Source organism: Oncorhynchus mykiss, chromosome 1 (genome assembly GCF_057628025.1).
Source record: "Oncorhynchus mykiss isolate SJ-2025 chromosome 1, ASM5762802v1, whole genome shotgun sequence".
Lineage (NCBI taxonomy): Eukaryota > Metazoa > Chordata > Actinopteri > Salmoniformes > Salmonidae > Oncorhynchus > Oncorhynchus mykiss.
In genome coordinates, this window is record NC_143022.1 from 22,498,020 (window position 1) to 22,522,734 (window position 24,715).

Consider the following 24,715-nt stretch of genomic DNA (forward strand, 5'->3'; position numbering starts at 1 on the left):
ACAGCATGTTCCAGTTTCTGCCAATATTCAGCAACTTCGCACAGCCATTGAAGAGGAGTGGGACAACATTCCAGGGGCCACAATCAACAACCTGATCAACTCTATGCGAAGGAGATGTCGCACTGCATGAGGCAAATCGTGGTCCCACCAGATACTAACTGGGTTTCTGATCCACACCCCTACTTTTTTCCCCCATATGCATATGTGTATTCCCAGTGATGTGAAATCCATAGATTAGGGCCAAATTAATTTATTTCAAATGACTGATTTCCTTATATGAATTTTATTTAACTCAGTAAAATATTTGGAATTGTTGCATGTTACGTTTTATATTTTTGTTCAGTATCTACATAAACACATTCAAATAAAATACAAAAACTGCATTTCCCAATCATAATTTAAGTCACCCAGGATTCTGATTTAGTAAAAGAAGACAACAAACTAAACTCAAAAGAAACGTCCCTTTTTCAGGACACTGTTTCAAAGATAATTAGTAAAAATCCAAATAACTTCACAGATCTTCATTGTAAAGGGTTTAAACACGGTTTCCCATGCTTGTTCAATGAACCATAAACAATTAATGAACAGGCACCTGTGGAACGGTTGTTAAGACACTAACAGCTTACAGATAGTAGGAAATTAAGGTCACAGTCATGAAAACGTAGGACACCAAAGAGGCCTTTCTACTGACTCTGAAAAAAAACAAAAGAAAGATGCCCAGGGTCCCTGCTCATCTGCGTGAACATGCCTTAGGCATGCTGCAAGGAGGCATGAGGACTGCAGATGTGGCCAGGGCAATAAATTGCAATGTCCGTACTGTGAGACGCCTAAGACAACACTACAGGGAGACAAGACAGACAGCTGATCGTCCTCGCAGTTGCAGACCAGGTGTAACAACACTTGCACAGGATCGGTACATCCGAACATCACACATGCGGGACAGGTACAGGATGGCAACAACAACTGCCCAAGTTACACCAGGAACACACAATCCCTCCATCAGTGCTCAGACTGTCCGCAATAGGCTGAGAGAGGCTGGACTGAGGGCTTGTAGGCCTGTTGTAAGGCAGGTCCTCACCAGACATCACCGGCAACAATGTTGGGCACAAACCCACCGTCGCAGGACCTGTACTCTGGAGGTGGAGGGTCCGTCATGGTCTGGGGCGGTGTGTCACAGCATCAACAAACTGAGCTTGTTGTCATTGCAGGCAATCTCAACACTGTGCGTTACAGGGAAGACATCCTCCTCCCTCATATGGTAGCCTTCCTTTAGGCTCATCCTGACATGACCCTCCAGCATGACAATGCCACCAGCCATACTGCTTGTTCTGTGTGTGATTTCCTGCAAGACAGGAACATCCGTGTTCTGCCATGGCCAGCGAAGAGCCCGGATCTCAATCCATTGAACACATCTGGGACCTGTTGGATCAGAGGGTGCGGGCTAGGGCCTTTCCCCCCAGAAATGTCTGGGAACTTGCAGGTGCTTTGGTGGAAGAATGGGGTAACATCTCACAGCAAGAACTGGCAAATCTGGTGCAGTCCATGTGGAGGAGATGCACTGCAGTACTTAATGCAGCTGGTGGCCACACCAGATACTGACTGTTACTTTTGATTTTGACCCCCCCTTTGTTCAGGGACACATTATTCCATTTCTGTTAGTCACATGTCTGTGGAACTTATTCAGTTTGTCTCAGTTGTTGAATCTTGTTATGTTCATACAAATATTTACACATGTTAAGTTTGCTGAAAATAAATGCAGTTGACAGTGAGAGGACGTTTCTTTTTTTGCTGAGTTTAGTTAACTACTATGTGGTATTCAAGTTTATGGAATTCCCATTTGAACTAAAGGCACTGGGTGAGCAGACCACATTGGGCTCCTCTTTTGATCTAACAATAGCAGATCTAAGAGTGGAGTTCAAACGAATGGGTACAAGATTACAACTGACAACACCCCTGGTAGTATAGACAACAGTACGATGACAACGATTTGAGAAGATGGGATGTATTACTTGAACAGGGCTGAGTCAATATCTTAATGCAGCCTTGAAATATGAATAGAGGGTCCAGGCTCCTAGATGGTTTGGGTGGAGTCCATCATCTCTGTAGAGCATTTTTTGTTTCCAAAAGGTGTCAGTTGTCAAAAGTTATGCCAACAGAGTGGTAGTAGTCTTTAAACCAGATATGACGTGCTAAGATTCTGCTGAACCTTTCACAGCCGCGACCCAGCGACTTCACAGGACCAGAGATAATTGGATGCTTTTCAGAGACTTTTAGGGTGTTGATCAGCTCAGTAAAATCCTGTTTCATTATCTCTGTTTTATTAGTTCAGACCCCCTAAGCTGGACCATCAGGAAACAGGATAAAGGATGAAGGAGCAGGAATCTCTGGAAGCAGGTGGGCGAAACGGTTGCTCAGCAGGATGGGATGCAGGATTGATAACCGTAGCATCTGCTAGCTCCTTATCAAGCATCCTTGCTCCTTTATCCTCCAAAGGGGGTGGGGTGGGGGGGCTGGGATGGGTGGCTGGGGTAGGATGGGAAGTCAGGTGAGATGGTAGGGGAGATGTGACTTCATTAGGGATCTGCAGGGTGGAGGGGGAGATAAGAAAGAATGAAATATGTGAGTCAGACACAGCAGAGAAAGAAAGAATGAATTGGCAGCGAGAGGGACAGAAAGTGAGAAACACACAGGCATGTTGTACCCACTTTGAATAATAATCCACAAACACAAGCATGTACACATTCTGATTGGAGCTTCTAGGAAATGGACCCATCAAATCCACTCCTAGCATTTCCCAAGGTCGGGTAACCACCGTTTGCTGCAACTTGCCAGCAGGCTTTCTACCTTCTGGTTTGTACATTTGACAAACCTGACAGTTTCGGATGTGTGACTTCACATCCATGCTCAGATGTGGCCAGTACAGTAACGCTTGCAACCGCTTGTAGGTTTTGAACCTGCCCAAATGACCAGCTAATGGGTCTTCATGGAAATGTTGAAGCAGTTGTAGGCGTAGAGTTTCAGGTATGTACAATTGGTAGAGGGTTCTGTGAGGTAGTTGTACAACACGGTAGACTTTGTCTTCCATGATGGTCAGCTTTGTGGTAGGATTGACCATCTTTTCTCCATCTTCCAGGATAGTCTGGTACAAAGCCTGTACTTCTGGATCATCCTGTTGGGCTTTCCATATGGTCTCATCAGAGATGGGAAAGTCTGTTTTGGGCGAGTCTCGACTGCTTGACAGGACAGTAGCACATGGAAAATGAGGGCCACCGTTATCACAAGCAGGAGCCCTGGATAAGGCATCTGGAACAGTGTTGTATTTTCCTTTCCTGTATTCTACTGCAAAGGTGAACTCTTGCAACCGTAGAGCCCATCTTATGAGTCTGGTGCTTGGTTTGTTGGTCTTGAACACCCACACAAGGGAGGAATGGTCAGTGACCACAGTGAAGTGTCTTCCCTCCAGGTAGTACCTCCACTTTTCCAAAGCCCAGACAACTGCAAGGCACTCTTGCTCGGTTGTGGAGTAGTTCCGTTCTGCTCCATTCAATGTCCGACTGGCGAACGCTAGCACTTCTTCAGTGCCAAGTCCAGTCTGTTGGACTAGGACAGCACCAAGTCCAACATCACTTGCATCAGTGTAAACAACAAAAGGGGAATCAAAGTTGGGATGACCTAAAATGGGAGGTGTGACGAGGTGTCGTTTCAGGGTTTCAAAGGATGTCTGGCACTCTGCCGTCCATAGGAATTTCACTCCTTTTCGCTTCAACGCGTTGAGGGGTTCTGCCACCTGGGAGAAGTTTGACACAAACCGATGGTACCATCCAGCCATCCCAAGGAACCGTTGAAGGGCCTTGAGTGTGGTTGGCACAGGAAAATCTTGTACCGCCTTGGTCTTTTCAGGATCCACATGAATGCCGTCGAAAGACACAATATGGCCAAGGAACTTCAGGGAAGTTCGGCAGAAGTTGCTCTTCTTCATATTCACGGTCAGACCAGCTTCTCTTAGCTTGTCCAACACTGCTTGAAGATCTTGAAAGTGTTGTTCTCTGTTCTGGGAGTAGATAATTATATCGTCCAGGTAGACGAAACAGATCTTCCCTTTGAGCTCACCTAACGCAATCTCCATCAGTCTTTGGAAAGTGGCAGGTGCATTCTTTAATCCAAAAGGCATCACCTTAAAGGAAAACAAGCCCTCAGCACAGACAAAAGCAGTCTTGTCCATTGCTTTCCTGGTCCATCTCAACTTGCCAATAACCACTATTGAGGTCAAGGGTAGTGAACACAACAGCGCCAGACAATGACTCCAGGATCTCGTGGATGGTAGGAAGAGGATAGGCATCAGTCTGGGAAACATTGTTGGTCTTCCTATAGTCCACACAAAATCTAAGACCACCAGTCCTTTTTGGGATGAGGACAACAGGAGCAGCCCAAGGAGAGGAGGAACGTTCTATTATATATTGTGTTAACATATCATTAATGAGTCCCTTTTGGATGATTAGCTTCGCTGGGGACAAACGATATGGCTTTTGCTTGATCGGCATTTCCTGTGTAAGGAATATTTTGTGCTTCAGGAGCCCGGTGCGTCCTAGCCTTGAAGTACATACATCAGCATTATTCTGCAGCTGTTCCAACAGCCTTAACTCCTCTGGATGTTCCAGCTGAGCTCTTCTTACAGCCTGTAAAAGGAGATCGTCAGAAGGATTATCAAGGGTTAGTGGTAACGGAGCAACGGCAGAGAAGACTGCCACATTTGAACCCCAATCATGTAACTTCGTAGCTTCTGATTGGAAGAAATGCTTCTTGCTCAGATTGTATGGAGACCAGTAGCAATTGTGTGCGATATCAATCTGGACACCACTGAAGTACATGAAATCAATTCCCAACACGACAGGAAAAGCAAGGTTCTTGGTTTGTAGGATAACCGAAGGAATCATATAGGAGCGGTTACACAGGCGGAACTCTACCTCACTCCATCCAAGTGGTCGTTTAGCCTCACCATCAGCCAGATAGAGTGGACCTTCTGTCCACGGCTTCAAGTTGTATTGCGGACCTTTAACCTCCTTCCACAGTTTCTCATTGAGCAGTGTGTAGGATGACCTGGTGTCCAGGATGGCTCTTCCTGTCCATGGGCCTATGGACAGGGGTAACACCAGTTGGTGCGGTATGAACTGAAAGGAAGGGGATGTCGATGGGGGGGCGTAGGCAGTGACTCTTGGGGTTTCAGCTCTGGTTAAAGCACCCAGAGAAGGATGGTCATTCCTGCGAAGAGAGTTAGGTGTGTTGGCCTGTTGTGATTTGTGGTTTCTGGAAGGGTTTTCTTGATACGGTCTTGGACATGTAGCTGAAGAATGTCCCTTTTGGCTACATCTCCAACAGAACATGAGAGGGGTCATGGCTTGAGACTCTGGCTGTTGTTGATGGTCTGTCTTGGGTAACTGTTTGGGTGTCTGTTTCTTTCTCTGGTCATATTGCTGTTGGCATTCTCTGTCCTTCTCAAACTGCTGTCCCAAGCGAACCAGTCCATCGACAGTGGTGACTTGTTCTCGGAGTTGACTGGCTAGTAGTGGGTTGATGTTCTTCAAAAACAATTTAATGACCTCTTCCTCCTCAATGCCAGGTTTCCACCTTCTGCACAGGGAGTGGTAACCGTATGCAAAGTCACGGATACCCTCTTTCTCGCTTTGCACTCGATTCCTGACTCTGTCTGCCAGCTCATCTGTGTAGTCCTCAGACAGAAATGCAGAGGAAAACTTGGCCTCAAAGTCAGCCCAGGAGGTAGTGGTGAGACGTGCCACATCCCACCAGTCTCCAGCTGTCCCATGCAACACATTCCTCAATGTGGCAAGGAGTTCTTCGTCAGCCAGGGGATTGAGGGCAAGAAAGTCACGACATCTTTCTAGGTACATTAGCGGATCAGGACTGTCATCTTTTTTCCCAAAGGTGGGAAATTGCAATTTAATGGGCATCGCCCCCACATGACATCTACTTAAATCACCATGAACAAACGAGCTAGGAGGGATTGAGGAAGTAGAGGGGGAGGGCGTTATCGGACAATGAAAATGAACACCAGGATGCATGGTGGATTGCATCCTGCAAGGGGTGGCTGTAGCATGGCCTTGCCTTGGCTCTTCAGAGGTGCCAGCTTGGCCCTCAGTGGTCTGAACAGAAGTGGACACTAGAGAAACTCTGTGTAAGGAGTTGTGCCTAATGGAGGCCATGTCCACAGACACGTCATCCAACATTTTAACACAATTAGAGAGCTCTGTTTGCAAGTGGTCTACAGTGTTAGCCATGGGAGAAAAAACAGAATTAACGTCCTTGAGGACCTCAGTGTGATGATGTTGCAGGCGCCATTGGAGAGTGGCAGTGAGTTGGTTTCGTTGGTAGTCAAACTGCCTGTCCATGGCACCAGTAATTTCCCGTCTTCCACTCTCACTGAGCTCTGTCAGTGTGTGGGTTAGAGTGCTCAGTGAGTTTCTGAATTCCATGGCACTCTGTTGTTGCTCTTCCCTCAGACATTGGAATTTATCGTGGATAAGAGTTTGGAGATGTTGTTGAGTCCGACGAATATCAAGGATGTCACCTTGAAGTTGTAAAACTACAACCTCTGGAGATAAACCAGACAATGGAGGAAGGTTGGGTGTCAGATGGAGGGCTGGCTCAGTACTTTCACACAGATCCATGTCAATAAGTGAGTAACTGGTTAGACCTCCTGTGGCCTGTGGTCCAGACCGAGCATTCAGATTCCCAGGGCTCTGGCCCAAATCAACTCCATTATCTCCATTCCCATTAGGATTTGTGTTGTCAGCTTGATGGTCAGAATGGCCCTGTGTATTCCCATTGACAGGTATGAAATGGATGAGCACATTATCTTGGGGTGAATCCATTGTTTTAATTCCACACAAAATATTTGCTTTGGTTAGTTCTCAATGTTGAGCTGTCCCATCTGGGGTGCCATTTTTTATGTAACGGTTTTGACTTGAGGTTATTATTTATAGGGGTGCCAGGTAGGTTGTGCCTACCAGAGAAAACATTGGTTTCTCCTTTTAGTTTGGGAGGGAATGAATCCCATCTGGTCCGTCAAGTCTACACCAATACAAAGGACTTATGTAAGAAGGGAAATCAACTTTTCATAAACCCTTAAAACATTGAAAAGAACTTAAAAAACAACTGTATTCTTTTGCGTGGGTTGTATTAGCAACATCAATGGATTACACACACATAATAATATAACACAATGAGTTCTGGTTCCTCCAGAAATGTCCTGTACCTCGGGCCTAAAAAGAGTCCAGCCCGGTAAAGGAGTTCAGTGAACTCAAGTGACTTTTGTCACGCAATGTTTGTCCGTTCATTCCGTGTAGCGTAAACCCAGTATTAAATCATACAATCAATATAACAATTTTACCACAGAACTTTAAAGCGTATCAGCTCTTACTAATTCCTCAACTACATCTAACTACATAAATCATCACCGTATACATCATATCAAAACAAATGAAATACCGTATACAAAAAAGGTGGTAGTCAGTCGGTCAGTCAGACAATCCGCCAATAGATCTCCAGCGGAGAAAGGCCACGAAGAATGGAGAGGTGTAGTCCACGGACGCAAAGAGTGGATCCGATCCTGGGTAAACTCTCTCAGGCTACAAAACACACGTTTAACAACAACAAAACAACCGGAATAGAGAAGCTTCGGGAACACATTCTCAGTCACGTCTCCATCACAAAAACCCCACTTTTGCGCAGCTGATGCTGGCTATTTAATTGGGAATTAAAGGGAAAGCACCCTATTGGAAGGAGAAGCACTGAGACGGCTCAAAATAATTCAGGGCCGTCACAATGTAACCAGACCCAGAATGTATTTTCATGAAAACAGGACAGTTGATGCATTGTTGTTATATTTCAGGTTGGGCAATCGGGTAGAGGTGAGAATGGCCCTCAGTCTGGGCTGTATTCAGGCCAATAGCATTCTAAATTGACTTAGTGATCCTTTCACTGGTATCTGCAGCATGTTTCTTAGGTCACTGAAACCCAATGGGATGTGACAGAACTTGGTCTTTAATGTATCTTTTGATTCCCAGTGCCCAGTGGCTGACGAGTGGTCTTACTGCTGATTCGTATATGATTTTGTAATGGTAGCCAGAAGTTAGCGCTAGCAGCACCCGCTAAAATGATTGCTCCCTGCCGTCCAGGACCTCTATAAAGACTAAAGCCAGCCAAGCCATAGACTGTTCTCTCTGCTACCGCATGTAAAGCAGTGCCAGTGCACCAAGTCTGGAACCAACAAGACTATGAACAGCTCATTCCCCCGAAGCCATAAGACTGGTAAACAAGACTGCTAAATAGCTAATCAAATGGCTGCCCGGGCTACTTGCATTGACTCTTTTTTGCACTAACTCTATGCACCACACACTGGACCTACACACTCACACTGACATCCCAACACACACACACAAAAATCCTATGCTGCAACTTGTCTCATTTTTCCACTTAGGTTTGATACTTTTGAAAGGTTAATTTATTTGAACTGTGCATGCTCTTATTCGTATGTGGGTAATTAGCATGCTAGCAGTATTTTGAGAAAATATCCTCACACACACACACACACACAAACACACATACATTGTCCATACCATACATACATTGTCCATACCATAAATACATTGTCCATAACATACATACATTGTCCATATCATACATACATTGTCCATACCATAAATACATTGTCCATACCATACATACATTGTCCATACCATACATACATTGTCCATACCATAAATACATTGTCCATAACATACATACATTGTCCATAACATACATACATTGTCCATACCATACATACATTGTCCATACCATAAATACATTGTCCATACCATAAATACATTGTCCATACCACACATACATTGTCCATACCATAAATACATTGTCCATACCATAAATACATTGTCCATACCATAAATACATTGTCCATACCATACATACATTGTCCATACCACACATACATTGTCCATACCATACATACATACATTGTCCATAACATACATACATTGTCCATACCATACATACATACATTGTCCATACCATACATACATACATTGTCCATACCATACATATATTGTCCATACCATACATACATTGTCCATAAATGTCCATACAATACATCCATCCACCCCCAGGATTCATTATAGCCCTGAAATGAATTGAATGACTGACCTTTGTGAGTGGCACTGTGACTATAGTTTCACCACTCTGATACCCCATGGGTGATATGTGTGACGAATCATTTCTAACATTAGAATCAACAGGAGGAGATGGAAGGCATAACATAAGCAGGATCTGACCACAATGTGACCAGGCTGAGGCAAGGTAAGCCCAGTCTTCTCTGTGCCAGCTGAGGGTGTGGGTGAGGCTGTGGGTGAGGCTATGGGTGAGGCTGTGGCTATGGTTGAGGTTGAGCCACGAGTCCCCACGGCTGTTCCTGCAACTTCTCCAGCTTTGCTGATGGCCAACAGGCAAATGCGCTGCAGATCTCATCTCCTTTGGCCCATTAGATACACACAAACGCATGCATAAACACGCACACGCAAATACATGCTCACACACACACACACACACACACGTACTCTATCACTCTCTTTCTCTCTATATATTTTTCCTTGCTTTTAGTCCTTGCACCACTAAATCACGATGTTCCCCTCAGGCTGAGGCCCGACTGAGACAGTGATGGATGATTTGACTAATCTCTGTTTTCTCTCTCTCTGCTCTGCTCTCTGCTATTGTTAGCCAAGCCTGGCCTCTTTTTCCTCTCTCTTCCTGTCCCCTCAGATGGGAGGCTTCCTGTAACTACACTTGTCTTGAGTGATGAGGAGAATGTACTTCAGTACTTTGTGTTTTTTGTGTGTCCTTAGGTGATCTTTCGTCTTTGTGCCCACACACATGCGCACCTGTGCACGCACGCACGCACACACACACACGCACACACACGCACACACACGCACGTGTGAAAACACACAGACATGTGCACAGACACACACACGCACCTGTGCACACAGCGGGATGAACAGTCGAACATCAGATGACCTGAAGTAGTGGCAGCAGGAAGAGACTGAAGCATGCAGTAGTAATGATTTGTAAGCCAGGAATTTATTGAGTGCTCAGTAGGGAAACATCTCCACAGCTATTTTCCTCAAAGTCTCTATGTGCTGTATAATTCAAATATTCTATTTCCCTGGCCACCAATACCCAATTTATGACCAAACCGTTTTTGCTCTAGCCCCACTTAAGCTCACAATGACACTAAATGTGATTATGTTAATGCTAATGTAAATAAAAGGGAAGATTTTTCACTCTTTACTTTCATAATGAGATGCATTACCTTGGTTAAGTTTCTCAGGCCTTTGCTGAATGCATTCAGTGGCTCCACAACCACTGTGTTAGAAGTATAACACTGGAGACAGGAATGAGCTGGTGTCAATTAGTCATCTCCCGCATGCTCCTCTCTCTCTCATATACATATATGCAGTATACATACTGTGCATTCAGAAAGTATTCAGACCCCTTGACTTTTTCTAAATGTTGTTACGTTGCAGCCTTATTCTAAAATCGATTAAATTATTTATTTTTCATCATCAATCTATACGGAATACCCCATAATGACAAAGTAAAAACAGGTTTATTAAAAATAAAAATGGAAATATCACATTTTACATAAGTATACAGACCCTTTACTCAGCACTTTGTTGAAGCACCTTCAGCAGCGATAACAGCCTGGAGTCTTCTTGGGTATGACATGTCGTGGAATATTCTAATCAAGTGAGAGACTTTTGTCATTTCTTCAAACAATCATCTTTATTCAATATCGATTAATTATTGCAATAATGAAACTGTCGACCCCACCCTCTTGAGTGTGTTGCAGAGAGCTGAACTGATAATGAAAAAAACAGATCTTAAATAGGCAACCTAAAAATGCATCATAAGCCACCTTGGGTTCATCTACTGGTTATCTGCACAGGATGTTGTTTTACCCCCAACCTGGCATAGTTTCCCAAATGCCAGGATGAAGATGAGACAATGAGGGATTGTTCTAACTTTTCCAGGCTATCTCTATCTCGGGTCACACACACCACATCTTGTCTATGGAATGCCGGCTGTAGGTTTTTATCACCAAGTCATTGTCAATTGTCAGCTCAAGCTCCAGAGGCCCAACTCAGTCCCATAGATACAGATGAGAGAGTACTCATCAAAGCAATTCGATGCATAAACAGTATTATAACATGATTTTGTAATTTTTCTCTCACAGACGCTACAAGCTTGGCACACCTGTATTGGGGGAGTTTCTCACATTCTTCTCTGCAGATCCTCTCAAGCTCTTTCAGGTTGGATTGGGAGCGTCGCTGCACAGCTATTTTAAGGTCTCTCCAGAGATGTTTGATCGGATTCAAGTCCGGGCTCTGGCTGGGCCACACAAGGACATTCAGAGACTTGTCCCGAAGCCACACCTGTGTTGTCTTGGCCATGTGCTTAGGGTCGTTGTCCTGTTGGAAGGGGAACCTTCGCCCCAGTCAGAGGTCCTGAGCGCTCTGTAGCAAGTTTTCACCAAGGATCTCTCTGTACTTTGCTCCGTTCATCTTTGCCTTGATCCTGACTAGTCTCCCAGTCCCTGCCGCTGAAAAACATCCCATAGGGATGGTGCCACCACCATGCTTCACCATAAGGATGGTTCCACATTTCCTCCAGATGTGATGAATGGCATTCAGGCCAAAGAGTTCAATCTTCATTTCATCAGACCAGAGAATCTTGTTTCTAATGGTCTGAGTCCTTTAGGGCTGACATGATGTCTTAAAGTAATGATGGACTGTCGTTTCTCTTTGCTTATTTGAGCTGTTCTTACCATAATATGGACTTGGTCTTTACCAAATAGGGCTATCTTCTGTATACCAGCACTTCCTTGTCACAACACAACTGATTGGCTCAAATGCATCGAGGAAAGAAATTCCACATATTAACTTTTAACAAGACATCTGTAAATTCAAATGCATTCAAGTTGACTACCTCATGAAGCTGTTTGAGAAAATTCCAAGAGTGTGCAAAGCTGTCATCAAGGCCAAGGTTGGCTACTTTGAAGCATCTCAAATATGATTTGATTTGTGTAACACTTTTTTGGTTACTACATGATTCATTATGTATTATTTCATTGTTTTGATGTCTTCACTATTATTCTACAATGTAGAAAATAGTAAACATAAAGAAAAACCCTTGAATGAGTAGGTGTGTCCAAACTTTTGACTGGTACTGTAGATACAGTGGGCTCTAAAATTACTGGCACCCCTGACTGGCAATTCACAAACAATACTTTAAAAAATATAAACAATATATTTATGGAGATAATCTCAAAATGCCAACATGTGAGAAATACTGTACTTTATTAATGTTTCAATGGAACACACCAAAATCATACAATTATTTCATACAAAATACATTTCAACAAAATCAATGTTTCATAATTATTGGCACTCCTCATTTAGTACTTAGTGCCACCACCTCTGGCAAGGATAACAGCATGGAGTCTTTTCCTGTGGTGTTTGACAAGGTTAAGGAACACATTTGGAGGGATTTTGGACCATTCCTCTATGCAGATCCTTTCAAGATCCTTCACATTCTTGGGTTTGCGCTTATCAACTGCCCTCTTCAACTCAGCCCACAGGTTTTGGATTGGATTGAGGTCCGGCGACTGACATGGCCATGGTAGAACATTGGTTTTGTTGTCACAGAACCATTTCTGTATGGATCTTGAGGTATGTTTTGGGTCATTGTCTTGTTGGAAAGTCCACCTACGGCTAAGCCCCAGCCTTCTGGCAGAGGCAACCAGATTGTCAGCCAAAATTGCCTGATCCTTAGTGGAATTCATTATGCCATCAATCTTAACCAGTGCCCCTGGACCTCTGGAATTAAAACAGCCCGAAAACATCCCTGACCCACCACCATATTTCACCGTTAGTATGAGATGCCTCTCCTTGTATGCATCTCTGTTTCGCCACCAAACATGCTGATTCTGTATCTGACAAAAACATTCAATTTTGGTCTCATCTGACCAGAGCACCTTCTTCCAATCATAATTTAAATGACGTTTTGCAAACTCGATTTGCTTGCGTCTGTGTCTTGGGTCTTGCTTTCTTCTGGCAACCCTTCCAAAGAGCCTGTGGTTGTGGCGTCTGATGGTGCTTTTTGAAACCTGGTGACCCCAAGACGTCCCCAAGGCCTGCAATTATTTCACAGTGATTCTTGGGGATTTTGTTGCTTCTCTCACAATCCTCCTCCCTATCCTGGGGGGCAGAATGCATTTGCATCCTCTACCTGTGAGGTTTTTGACTGTTCCATATCTTTAGAATTTTTTAATAATTGCCCTGACAGTGCTCAGTGGTATATTCAATCGTTTGTGGATCTTCTTGTAGCCATTACCAGATTTATAAAGGTCTACTACCATCTGTCCCTTTTAAAACTGCCAGTTCTTTTCTTTTCTTTATGGTGTTGGATGACAAAGGGATATTGCATGCGTGTTACCTCTTTTTTATACCCCAGTGAAAAGGAAGTGATGTAATGGCTCAATATAGTTCCTTAACACTTAGATCAACTTAAATAAGTGGAATTTAATTCCTTGTTTCATTTTGGTAGATGTTATTTACAATAATATTTAAGGGTGCCATTAACTGTGAAACCTTGATTCAGAGGACATTGATATTTAATTAAATCAATAAATGATTTTGGTGGATTCCATTGAAACATTAATAAAGTACAGTATTTCTCACATGTTGATATTTTGAGTTTGTCGCTCTAATTATATTGTTTATATTTTTTAAGTATTGTTTGTGCATTGCCAGTCAGGGGTGCCAGCAATTTTGGACTCCACTGTATCTACATGAATCTATTTCTCTCCATCTGGGTCTTTCTTTCTGCTCTTGTCAGGTCCTCTTTTTTGTTATTTTGCATCAGGGAGACTGGCTGGGACTTCATCATAGCAGAAGAGAGAGTGAGATAGGAACAGAGAGAGAAGGTGTGTGAGAGGGAGAAAGAAAATAGAGATAGAACAGAGGGAGGGGGTTACCGGAAAAAGTGACATACTGTGTCCACCACACACTCTTCCATTTTAACTTGTTTCTCTTTTACCTCATGTGATGTGGCTCTTCTGTGTTGTGTTTGGTCAGATCAGAACAGAAAGGAGGGCAGAGGAGGAACAGAGAGGAGGACAGAAAGAACAGAGAGGAGAACATAAATAATGAACAGAGAGGAGAACAAAAAGAAAGAAGGACAGAAAGGAGGACAGAAAAAAGGACAGAGGAGGACAGAGAGGAAGACAGAGGAGGACAGAAAGAAGGACAGAGAAGGACAGAGAGGAAGACAGAGGAGGACAGAAAGAAGGACAGAAAGGAGGACAGAAAAAAGGACAGAGGAGGACAGAGAGGAAGACAGAGGAGGACAGAAAGAAGGACAGAGGAGGACAGAGAGGAAGACAGAGGAGGGCAGAAAGAAGGACAGAAAGGAGGACAGAAAGAAGGACAGAGGAGGACAGAGAGGAAGACAGAGGAGGACAGAAAGAAGGACAGAGGAGGACAGAGAGGAAGACAGAGGAGGACAGAAAGAAGGACAGAAAGAAGAACCGACAGGAGGACAGAAAGAAGCAGAGACGAGAACAGAGACGAGGACATACAGGAGGGACACCCAGTCTACAAGACAGTTATTTAAGCATCAGCAGAGAGGAGCCTGGGTAATTACTGTGAAGTGAGTGAAAAGACAGAGTTACCAGATTATTTTAGGAGCTGTTTAGTTAATGTAGATCCTGGATGGGAGAAGGACAGAAGATCATTGGAGGAGAGGAGAGGAGGAGGAGGAGAGGAGGAGAGGAGGGCATAGGAGAGGAGGGCATGGGAGAGGAGGAGAGGAGGAGAGCATGCGAGAGGAGGGCATGGGAGAGTAGGAGAGGAGTAGAGCATGCGAGAGGAGGGCATGGGAGAGGAGTAGAGGAAGAGGAGTAGAGGAGGGGAGGAGGGCATGCAAGAGGAGGAGAGGAGGGAATGCGACAGGAGGGCATGGGAGAGGAGGAGAGGAGGGCATGCGAGAGGAGGGCATGGAAGAGTAGGAGAGGAGTAGAGCATGCGAGAGGAGGGCATGGGAAAGGAGTAGAGGAAGAGGAGTAGAGGAGGGGAGGAGGGCATGCAAGAGGAGGGCATGGGAGAGGAGGAGGGCATGCGAGAGGAGGGCATGGGAGAGGAGGGGAGGAGGGCATGCGAGAGGGCATGGGAGAGGAGGGGAGGAGGGCATACGAGAGGAGGGGAGGAGGGCATGGGAGAGGAGGAGAGGAGGAGGAGTAGAGGAGGGGAGTAGAGCATGCGAGAGGAGGGCATGGGAGAGGAGTAGAGGAAGAGGAGTAGAGGAGGGGAGGAGGGCATGGGAGAGGAGGAGAGGAGGGCATGGGAGAGGAGGAGAGGAGGGCATGCAAGAGGAGGAGAGGAGGGCATGGGAGAGGAGGAGAGGAGGGCATGGGGGAGGACGGCATGGGAGTGAAGAGGATGAGGGCATGGGAGAGGAGGAGAGGAGGGCATGGGAGAGGAGGGCATGGGAGAGGAGGAGAGGAGGGCATGCAAGGGGAGGAGAGGAGGGCATGGGAGAGGAGGAGAGGAGGGCATGCGAGAGGAGGAGAGGAGGGCATGGGAGAGGAGGAGAGGAGGGCATGGGAGAGGAGGGCATGGGAGAGGAGGAGAGGAGGGCATGCAAGGGGAGGAGAGGAGGGCATGGGAGAGGAGGAGAGGAGGGCATGCGAGAGGAGGAGAGGAGGGCATGGGAGAGGAGGAGAGGAGGGCATGGGAGAGGAGGGGAGGAACAGCCTTAATACTCAGTTATTTTGTTATTAAAAAAGTGTAAGCTTTCTGCTCCTGCACACATTTCACTGTAACTTTGTCTTAATGAACAGATCCAGATAAATGAAGATGGATTGACACTCCATGCAATTAACAGGCTGCAATTTATATTAATCACTTCATCATCCCAGACCTAATCAGTCTCCTGAGAGTGTACTGTTAGTACAGCGTTAGTACAGTGTTACTGCAGGCACTCTTGTGTTTTTCATTAGTTTTGTCAGACAGCTCTGTTGACTCTCTCCCATAAACATGAGCTCATTAGACATTGGAAAGTGTTGTGATGTTGAGTTATGTGGTCGCCACAGCCTTAGTCGTGAATGTTTTTTGTGTAGGCCCTACTGTATATTTTGGTGTGACGTGGTGGAGAAGTGTTTTGCGAGCAGCCATCTGCTCATGCGAGTAAGTGTGTGTTTGAAAAGGTATGTGCATGTACGTGCAGTGCTCACATGCGTGTGCATGTATTCCCCTCTGTTTGTGTGTGTGTCTGCTACCCTTCAGGGACAACTAGGCTGTGGAGGTAAACAGGCTCATTAACAGGCATGTGATCACAGCTGAGCACCCTGGGCCACAGCCTGAGTGGTGAGGAGCAATGACACACCATAGGGATGCCGTGGCCGCCACACACATGGAGATTAATGGAGACTCCAGGGGAGGGAGGGGTGCAACACTGGGTCTCTCCAGCTTGTTACTGTCTCTGCTGCTGCTGTTCCAGCCACTCAAGTGTATGTGCAACACCCCCTCCCCTCCCCTCCTCTTCTGCTCTTCAGAGAACCTTCACTGACATATGGTCCCCCTTGGTGCACCTAAGTTGGATCCATCTCTCCCTTTCCCTCGAGGGCTTTTATGTGCTTGAGTGAAGGACTACAGTACTGTGTGTTATCTGTTCACTGGGGACTTGGGAGGAACATGAACAATGTTTTCTGTCTCATTGTTGACTCAGACAAAGATATATAATAAGTTATATTGAATTATGTGGACCCAGCAGGCTCCATATGGGTGCCATTTGGCCTGGTCTAGAAGACAGTGGAGTAGGATGATGTTTTCCAGACAGATGCAGCCCCCCCCCCCCGTACTGTTTAAGGTTAGGGTTGTGGAGGGTTAGCTGATCCTAAATCTGTGCTTACGGGCAACATCTAGCCAAGGTGACAAGTTTTTACATTTTATGTAGGCCTTCAGGCAGTGACCGCAGATTAATTGTAGTCTACATTGCTTACTGTAAAAGTACTATCGTCCTATGAAAGCAGCCATCCAACCCAATGAACTAATGTGATCTTTGTAAAGACCATCATGTCACAGCGAGCCAGGAAGTCTGCCCCAGGCTAGCCCTGGATGACAGGTGTGATGCTCTGTTGGCTGAGCTAAATGCCAAAAGCCCCGTTGGACACGGTAGGTTTTAACACAGTGATCCTAGAGCCAAAAGAGAAGAGAACACTGGGCCAATGCTGGGGCAACCTTAAGCATTCAACTAGTCACAGTGAAATTAAGATTATGTTTATTGGTTTAAGCGATATGTGAATTTGGGGTTGTTGCCTGTGATGCCAGGACATTAAGTTGTACTGTTTTTAAATGCTTTCAACGTGTGACTTTCATCTGCATGAGAACTCGAAATATGGTTAGAGTGTTTCATCATAAGATATCTGAATTAGGTTTTACATCAGGGACAACCTTCTTAGTCCTTGTTGAGCTTCCTGAAGTTGTTACATGCTTCAGATGTCAGTGGCCCTTTTAGCTTCCCTGTATGCTCCGTTTTCCTCTGTAGTCACAAGTGGAGGATGATTAAGTCCAGAGGCGTCATGCCTGTAGGGGGCACAGGGGCATGGGCCCCCTCAGATGTGTCCTGTTTTTCTTATTTATTTATATATTATTTTTTTTACATTTAAATAACAATAATGCTTAGTTTTTTTTCTCTCTGTAATTCTACTAACCACTAACCAATTTTATGAAGTTGGATTTAGCTAGGCCAGTTAGGTTCCCAATCTCATGACCTGATAACCAAGAAGCCATTTCAGGCTATCAATCATGTTAGAGTAGCTAGCTTGTCTATCTTAGCTGGCATGCCTGCTGGCAAAGTTGGTAGACTTTAGAAAAACAAGCAATGTACTAAATAAGACTCACATTCCTTTCAATCAATTACCCAGATTTTAGCAGAGACGCAGAGAAGAATATTTCATTTCTTTAAAAGATAACCACCAATCAGGAGGACAGCTCAAGAGGTATGCTTAGATACTGTATGCAGAAAAATAGACCATTTTTTTTTTACATCAAATTAAGCATAATGATTTTGGCTCGAGATTGCAGGAAAATACAGTTTCAGGTGTTTGAAAAATGCAAAATTCTACAAATGCGTGTGCATTAAATCAAATCAAATGTTATTTGTCACATGTGCTGAATACAACAGGGAAATGCTTACTTACAAGCCTTTAACCAACAATGCAGTTTTAAGAAAAATACAGAGTACAGGTACAGAGTCAATGTGCAGGGGCACCGGTTAGTAGAGGTCATTGAGGTAATATGTACATGTAGGTAGAGTTATTAAAGTGACTATGCATAGATAACAGAGAGTAGCAGCAGCGTAAAAGAGGGGGGCAATGCAAGTAGTCTGGGTAGCCATTTGATTAGATGTTCAGGAGACTTATGGCTTGGAGGTAGAAGCTGTTTAGAAGCCTCTTGGACCTGGACTGGCACTCCGGTACTGCACGAGCCTGTGTGCATGTGTGTGTGAGCAGAGCATCAGCTGACTAATACATTCTGCTGTAAACAAAAATAGTCCTGCTGGAACCACAAATGTCACCTTTGAGGAAAGTGGGAAATCTAGTCAGTTGTACAACTGAATGCATTCAATCGAAATGTGTCTTCCGTATTTAAAAAGAGCCCCTCAGAATCAGAGAGGTGCGGGGGGGCTGCCTTAATCCACATAATCGGCGTCTAGGGAGCAGTTGTTGGGGGTTAACTGCCTTGCTCAAGGGCAGAACAGCAGATTAATCCACCTTGCTGGCTCATGGATTCGAACAAGCAACCTTTCGTTACAGGCCCAATGCTCTTAACCATTAGGCCAACATTAAGAACACCTGGTCTTTCCATGATATACACCATGACAGACATACATCCACTTCAGTTAGTGTAGATGAAGGGGAGGAGACATGTTAAAGAATATTTTTTAAGCCTTGAGACAATTGAGACATGGATTGTGTATGTGCGCCATTTAGAGGGTGACTGGGCAAGACAAAAGATGTAAGTGACTTTGAACGGGGTATGGTAGCAGTTGCCACGCGCACCGGTTTGTGTCAAGAACTGCAACGCTGCTGGGTTTTTTCAAGCTCATGTTTCTTGTGTGTATCAATAATGGTCCACCACTCAAAGGACATCCAGCCAACTTGACACAACTGTGGGAAGCATTGGAGTCAACATGGGTCAGCATTCCTGTGGAAATCTTTCGGCAACTTGTGGAGTCCATGCCCCGACAAATTGAGGTGGGGGTGCAACTCATCATTAGGAAAGTGTTCGTAATAATTGGTATACTCTGTGTATGTTATCATACTATATGCTTTGATTATAATATTCTCCATCGTATTCTGAGAAAGTCTTGATGTAGTACTCCATCTCTCCACCAGGTGTCTCTAGTGTAATATGGAATAGTGTACTTTCTCTGTGTTTCCACAGCAGCTCCCTCTCTGGTTAAATGAGCCCACATGGCAGAGTTATGATATCAGTTCAGGCCTGCCAGCCTTACCTGTATACCTGTTTAATATAAATATCTACTTCATAAACTTCAACTTGGTAGTGTCATTACACTCAAAGGAAATACCTCAGGCATCAGACAATCCCCAACCAAGCATTTCATCTAACACGCAACACAGCAACATATGTTTTTGAGGTGTATGTCTAGTTTGCTGAGAGATTCATAAAGAGTGCTACCGTACACAATATATAATTGAATTGTGATTGATTGAATCTGATGGATGATGCTAATGCTATTGCTCTGTGTTGTGTTTCCCTACAGTAAAGTGGAGACAGCAGCCATTGAGACAGAGCTGCTGAGGGACTACAGGTTTGGCCAGCAGCAGCTGATAGAGATCTGGGGGCATGCCTGTGCCATCGCCATCACCAAGGTACTTTATGTACCACCCTTATCCCCCCACTCCTCTTTCCTTCCTCTCTCTAAGAACCACCTTTTTCGGGCTACTCATTAATCTATCTATCTATCCATCAATCAATCAATCAAATGTATTTATAAATCCCTTTTTACATCAGACCCCTACGTGTGTGTGTGTGTGTGTGTGTGTGTGTGTGTGTGTGTGTGTGTGTGTGTGTGTGTGTGTGTGTGTGTGTGTGTGTGTGTGTGTGTGTGTGTGTGTGTTTGTCTCTTTGTGTAATGTGTGGTGAGCGTTCTGTAAGTTAGTTCTCCCAGTCAGACTGCCTGTGTTCAGCAGCAGTGTACGGAGTGTGGAGATGTCAGGAACACACTTTGTGTCAGGAACACTTTGACCAGGCGGTCGGTTGGTTTAACCCTGCAGTCGTATCCTCCACAGGAACCCGGTGTGGTGTGATTAATGTTCCTTGAGCTTTCAGACATAAGACACTTTCCTATCAGAGATAAAGAGAGAGACCAAGAAAGAGTGAGAGCTCCCCTCAGAGCGTTAGATTACCTCAACCACATCCACCTACCATCATTATCACCAAAAGATAATGGTCCATGGCTCGAGCAGCCGCAGCACACATACCGTACGTAGCTAGATTAGCAACGTCTGTCTCGGCCTGGGGCTACTGCACCCACATGCATGACAAAGTTCAGGAAAATAACCTCACACTCAACGTCAACAAAACAAAGGAGATGATTGTGGACTTCAGGAAACAGCAGAGGGAGCACCCCCCTATCCACATCGATGGGACAGTAGTGGAGAGGGTAGTACGTTTTAAGTTCCTCGGCGTACACATCACAGACAAACTGAATTGGTCCACCCACACAGACAGCGTTGTGAAGAAGGCGCAGCAGCGCCTCTTCAACCTCAGGAGGCTGAAGAAATTAAGCTTGTCACCAAAAGCACTCACAAACTTCTACAGATGCACAATCGAGAGCATCCTGTCGGGCTGTATCACCGCCTGGTACGGCAACTGCTCCGCCCACAACCGTAAGGCTCTCCAGAGGGTAGTGAGGTCTGCACAACTTTTCACCGGGGGAAAACTACCTGCCCTCTAGGACACCTACACCACCCGATGTCACAGGAAGGCCATAAAGATCATCAAGGACAACAACCACCCGAGGCACTGCCTGTTCACCCCGCTATCATCCAGAAGGCGAGGTTAGTACAGGTGCATCAAAGCAGGGACCGAGAGACTGAAAAACAGCTTCTATCTCAAGGCCATCTGACTGTTAAACAGCCACCACTAACATTGAGTGGCTGCTGCCAACACACAATGCTACTTATTATAATGTTTACATACCCTACATTACTCATCTCATATGTATATGTATATACTGTACTCTATATCATCTACTGCATCTTTATGTAATACATGTATCACTAGCCACTTTAAACTATGCCACTTTGTTTACATACCCTACATTACTCATCTCATATGTATATACTGTACTCGATACCATCTACTGCATCTTGCCTATGCCGTTCTGTACCATCACTCATTCATATATCTTTATGTACATATTTTTTATCCCTTTACACTTGTGTGTATGAGGTAGTAGTTTTGGAATTGTTAGGTTAGATTACTTGTTGGTTATTACTGCATTGTCGGAACTAGAAGCACAAGCATTTCTCTACACTCGCATTAACATCTGCTAACCAGGTGTATGTGACAAATACATTTGATTTGATTTTGAGTTCAGTAGTAAGGCTTTGTGATTTCACTACAGTGGTTGCGTTTGCCAGATAACATGAACTCCTCACAGAGTAATCCACCCCATATACGCCCAAAGACCTCAACCCCCCTGGCATCAACCACACGGGTCCATCTCATCGGTGTTCCTCTGTGATCTGGCGTGAGTGAGTGCAGCGCCTGCGTTTAGCCTAGGGGTAGGGATAGCAGGCAAAGGCCTTTCAGCACCTGGGGATACAAAGAATGTTCCAGTTCCATGGAGCAGTAAACGCTGGAGTCTGCTGTCCCTGTGTCCCTGTTCTGTCTACTCAGGATGTCCATTGAAAAACACATTGATTATCCCGCTCAGCTTTCATCAGGAGTGTGTGGCTGTATGTTTATTTTTGGGTGATTCCTTATGAAACTAGAACAAAAGAGACCATTATATTTTCGATTTTCACAAAATGTAATCCATAAAAGGGTCCTTTGGAGGAAAGATTGTTGATACATATTTGACATATGTATCTTAAGGCATCATTGAGAAATAATGAATTGAAGTTGGAATATTTGTGCCATTTTGGCCTTACCCAGGCACCATAATGTTTCATCTGTAGATGCTACAAAGCAAAAGGTGTCACATGAAGCTTTACCACCTTCTCTGTAATATGAATAGTATTTAGATGTATTTTTTTTAATTATTACAATAATTTATGGATATTTAAAATAATGAAACATTATATTGTAAAAATAATAAATATCATGGTATTTTTGGGGTTTTGTATTTGTGGCTGTATGTGTGGTGGGACACGTGGGTGTGGGGGCAAGTTTGTGTGGTGTGTCTGTGTGTGTGTGTCAGATGGATGAGAGCAGAGGCCCTATAGTGCAGGGATGGGCATGGGGGGTGGGGGCCACAAATATAATAACTAATTTCATGCAATTCTACTCATTTTGCCATGGGCAGAGATGTATTTTTTGTAGTTTTACAGCTAATTTCCTGAAATTATGCACATTTTGCCATAGGGTGGAGGCAAATGTTTGCAGTTTTTAATATGATAACGGATGATCAATGGGCCCCACCCCAGTCGGTAATTCGGCCATGCTTGCTACAAGTAGATAGTTAGCTGGCCAATAGACTTACCAATCAAAAACAACTATTCCCAGGGTCGTTACTGTTAATGAGAATATGTTCTCAGTCGACTTACCTGGTAGAATAAGTGTAGGAAAAAAAAAAGTAGGCTTAGCCTCAGGGACCTTATTAGAGTCAATACAGCCATTGCTCCTGTGTGTGTGTGTGTGTGTGTGTGTGTGTGTGTGTGTGTGTGTGTGTGTGTGTGTGTGTGTGTGTGTGTGTGTGTGTGTGTGTGTGTGTGTGCGTGTGCGTGTGCGCGTGTGTGTGCGCGTGCACATGTATGAGGATAGGACTGCAGAGCCTTTCACCATGAGCTGACATAACCCCATTCCTCCAGATAGGAGGCAGGGTAGCAGGGCTACACCCTGACTACTAAACCCAGACCAGGGCAACCTACTCCTCTAAAACCAGCTTGTTCCACTGGATGTGAATTTTAGATATCCACTGAAATGACCTTCTCTTTAGTCTTTAATCATTTTGTTACCGCTAATGGCCCAATCCTAAAGCAAGGTGAGATAAGATAGAAAATAAGAGATGATACAGTTAGGATGCTGCTGTAAAAGGCACTCAGGTTTTCCACTGCATTCACAGTATGTGGATATTGAATGTCACTCCTATCAAAGATGGCTGGTCCTTATTGGGCTACTGTGCTAATTAGCGTTAGCATTTGCCACAGGGGAGCAAGTCAGAGAGGGTGTCATCACATCAGCGCAACGAGAGACACACATGAAAACCCTGTTGCACAGCAGGAGACACACTACTACACCCTTAATGACACCAGGAAGTCGTTTCATCTGTTTCAGCCACTTAGGCTAAATGTTCTATCCTATCTCTTTCCTCTCTCGCTACGCTCGGAAGGTAGCTTCTGCTGCCATCATTATCCTTCCACCTCACGGACTTGATGCCGACATTACCATCCTTCTTTCATCTCATTTAGAGTGTATCTACTCCTAGACAGAACATTTATGTTACAGATAATGGCTGCTGTCTCTCTTCTCCCGGCATCATTGCTGTAATTAATTATTTCATGTCTGTATTAATCAGATACTGCAATTAGAGTACGGCTCCATTTGTAGCACTGTAATGTGCCACTCCGTTTAGAGTCCCGGTTTTAGCGGCCATATTGAAATTTGTCCGGTATATGAAATACCTAGGGTTAGGCTACATATTTGGTGTGTTAAAGCTGTTGGAAAGTAAGGTAAGACACCTTTAGCTGTGATGTCGCTAGTAGCTAGCAACACTACATGTTTCACTCCCCTACTGATCCTATTTAGGTGTGAGGAGGAAGATTGGACCACTTAAGTCAACACGCCAACTCCAGCAGGATCTAGTGGGGGATACCTCTGCTGCTTCTCTTAAGGACGTGTGAGGGGATTTACTGGGGTATGTGCTGTGCCCCTGTAAAACAGAGAGGGGGAGATGCCAGTGGCCCGGTGGGAAAACTCATGGCTCAGGCCTGATGGAAAGTAGTACCGTATGTTATTTGAAGGGAGCATCCTGTGATGTCCGGGTCTGGTATTTTTTCCACTCCTGTCTGGGTTTAATTAGTTTGGGGCTTTCTGTCTTTAAAAAAAGACCTGGGTGCCATTTCCCCTGGCTATGGCATTGCGTCCCCAGTACGCGAAGGAGAGAGTTTGACAGTGATGGAGGTTCAGCCTCATGGGTTGGATGACCTGTACCCTGGACAATGAGTCTGCTAGGCTAACTGGTGATGTCTTTGTCTCACTCTCTGTCTCTCTCTGTCTCCAGGCCTTTCCTCTGACCTCCCTGGGTAAGAAGCAGCCAACAGTGTTGGTAGTCTGTGGTCCTGACCAGAACGGCTCCATCGGCCTGGTGTGTGCCCGCCACTTGCGCATATTTGTAA

At 44.8% G+C, this 24,715-nt stretch overlaps 1 protein-coding gene across 2 annotated transcripts in view; it reads left to right on the forward strand.

Annotated features, from left to right (window-relative positions):
• LOC110507530 (yjeF N-terminal domain-containing 3) overlaps positions 1-24,715 on the forward strand; it is a 73,032-nt gene that overhangs the window by 39,828 nt on the left and 8,489 nt on the right. The window contains exons 2-3 of one of the 2 annotated variants that reach the window (XM_021587613.3): positions 19,912-20,020; positions 24,601-24,711. In XM_021587613.3, coding sequence (XP_021443288.1) covers positions 19,912-20,020; positions 24,601-24,711 — 220 coding nt within the window. Of the gene's footprint in view, positions 1-19,911; positions 20,021-20,812; positions 21,212-24,600; positions 24,712-24,715 lie in introns of those variants that run through there. The other variant, XM_090206261.1, reaches the window with a different exon arrangement.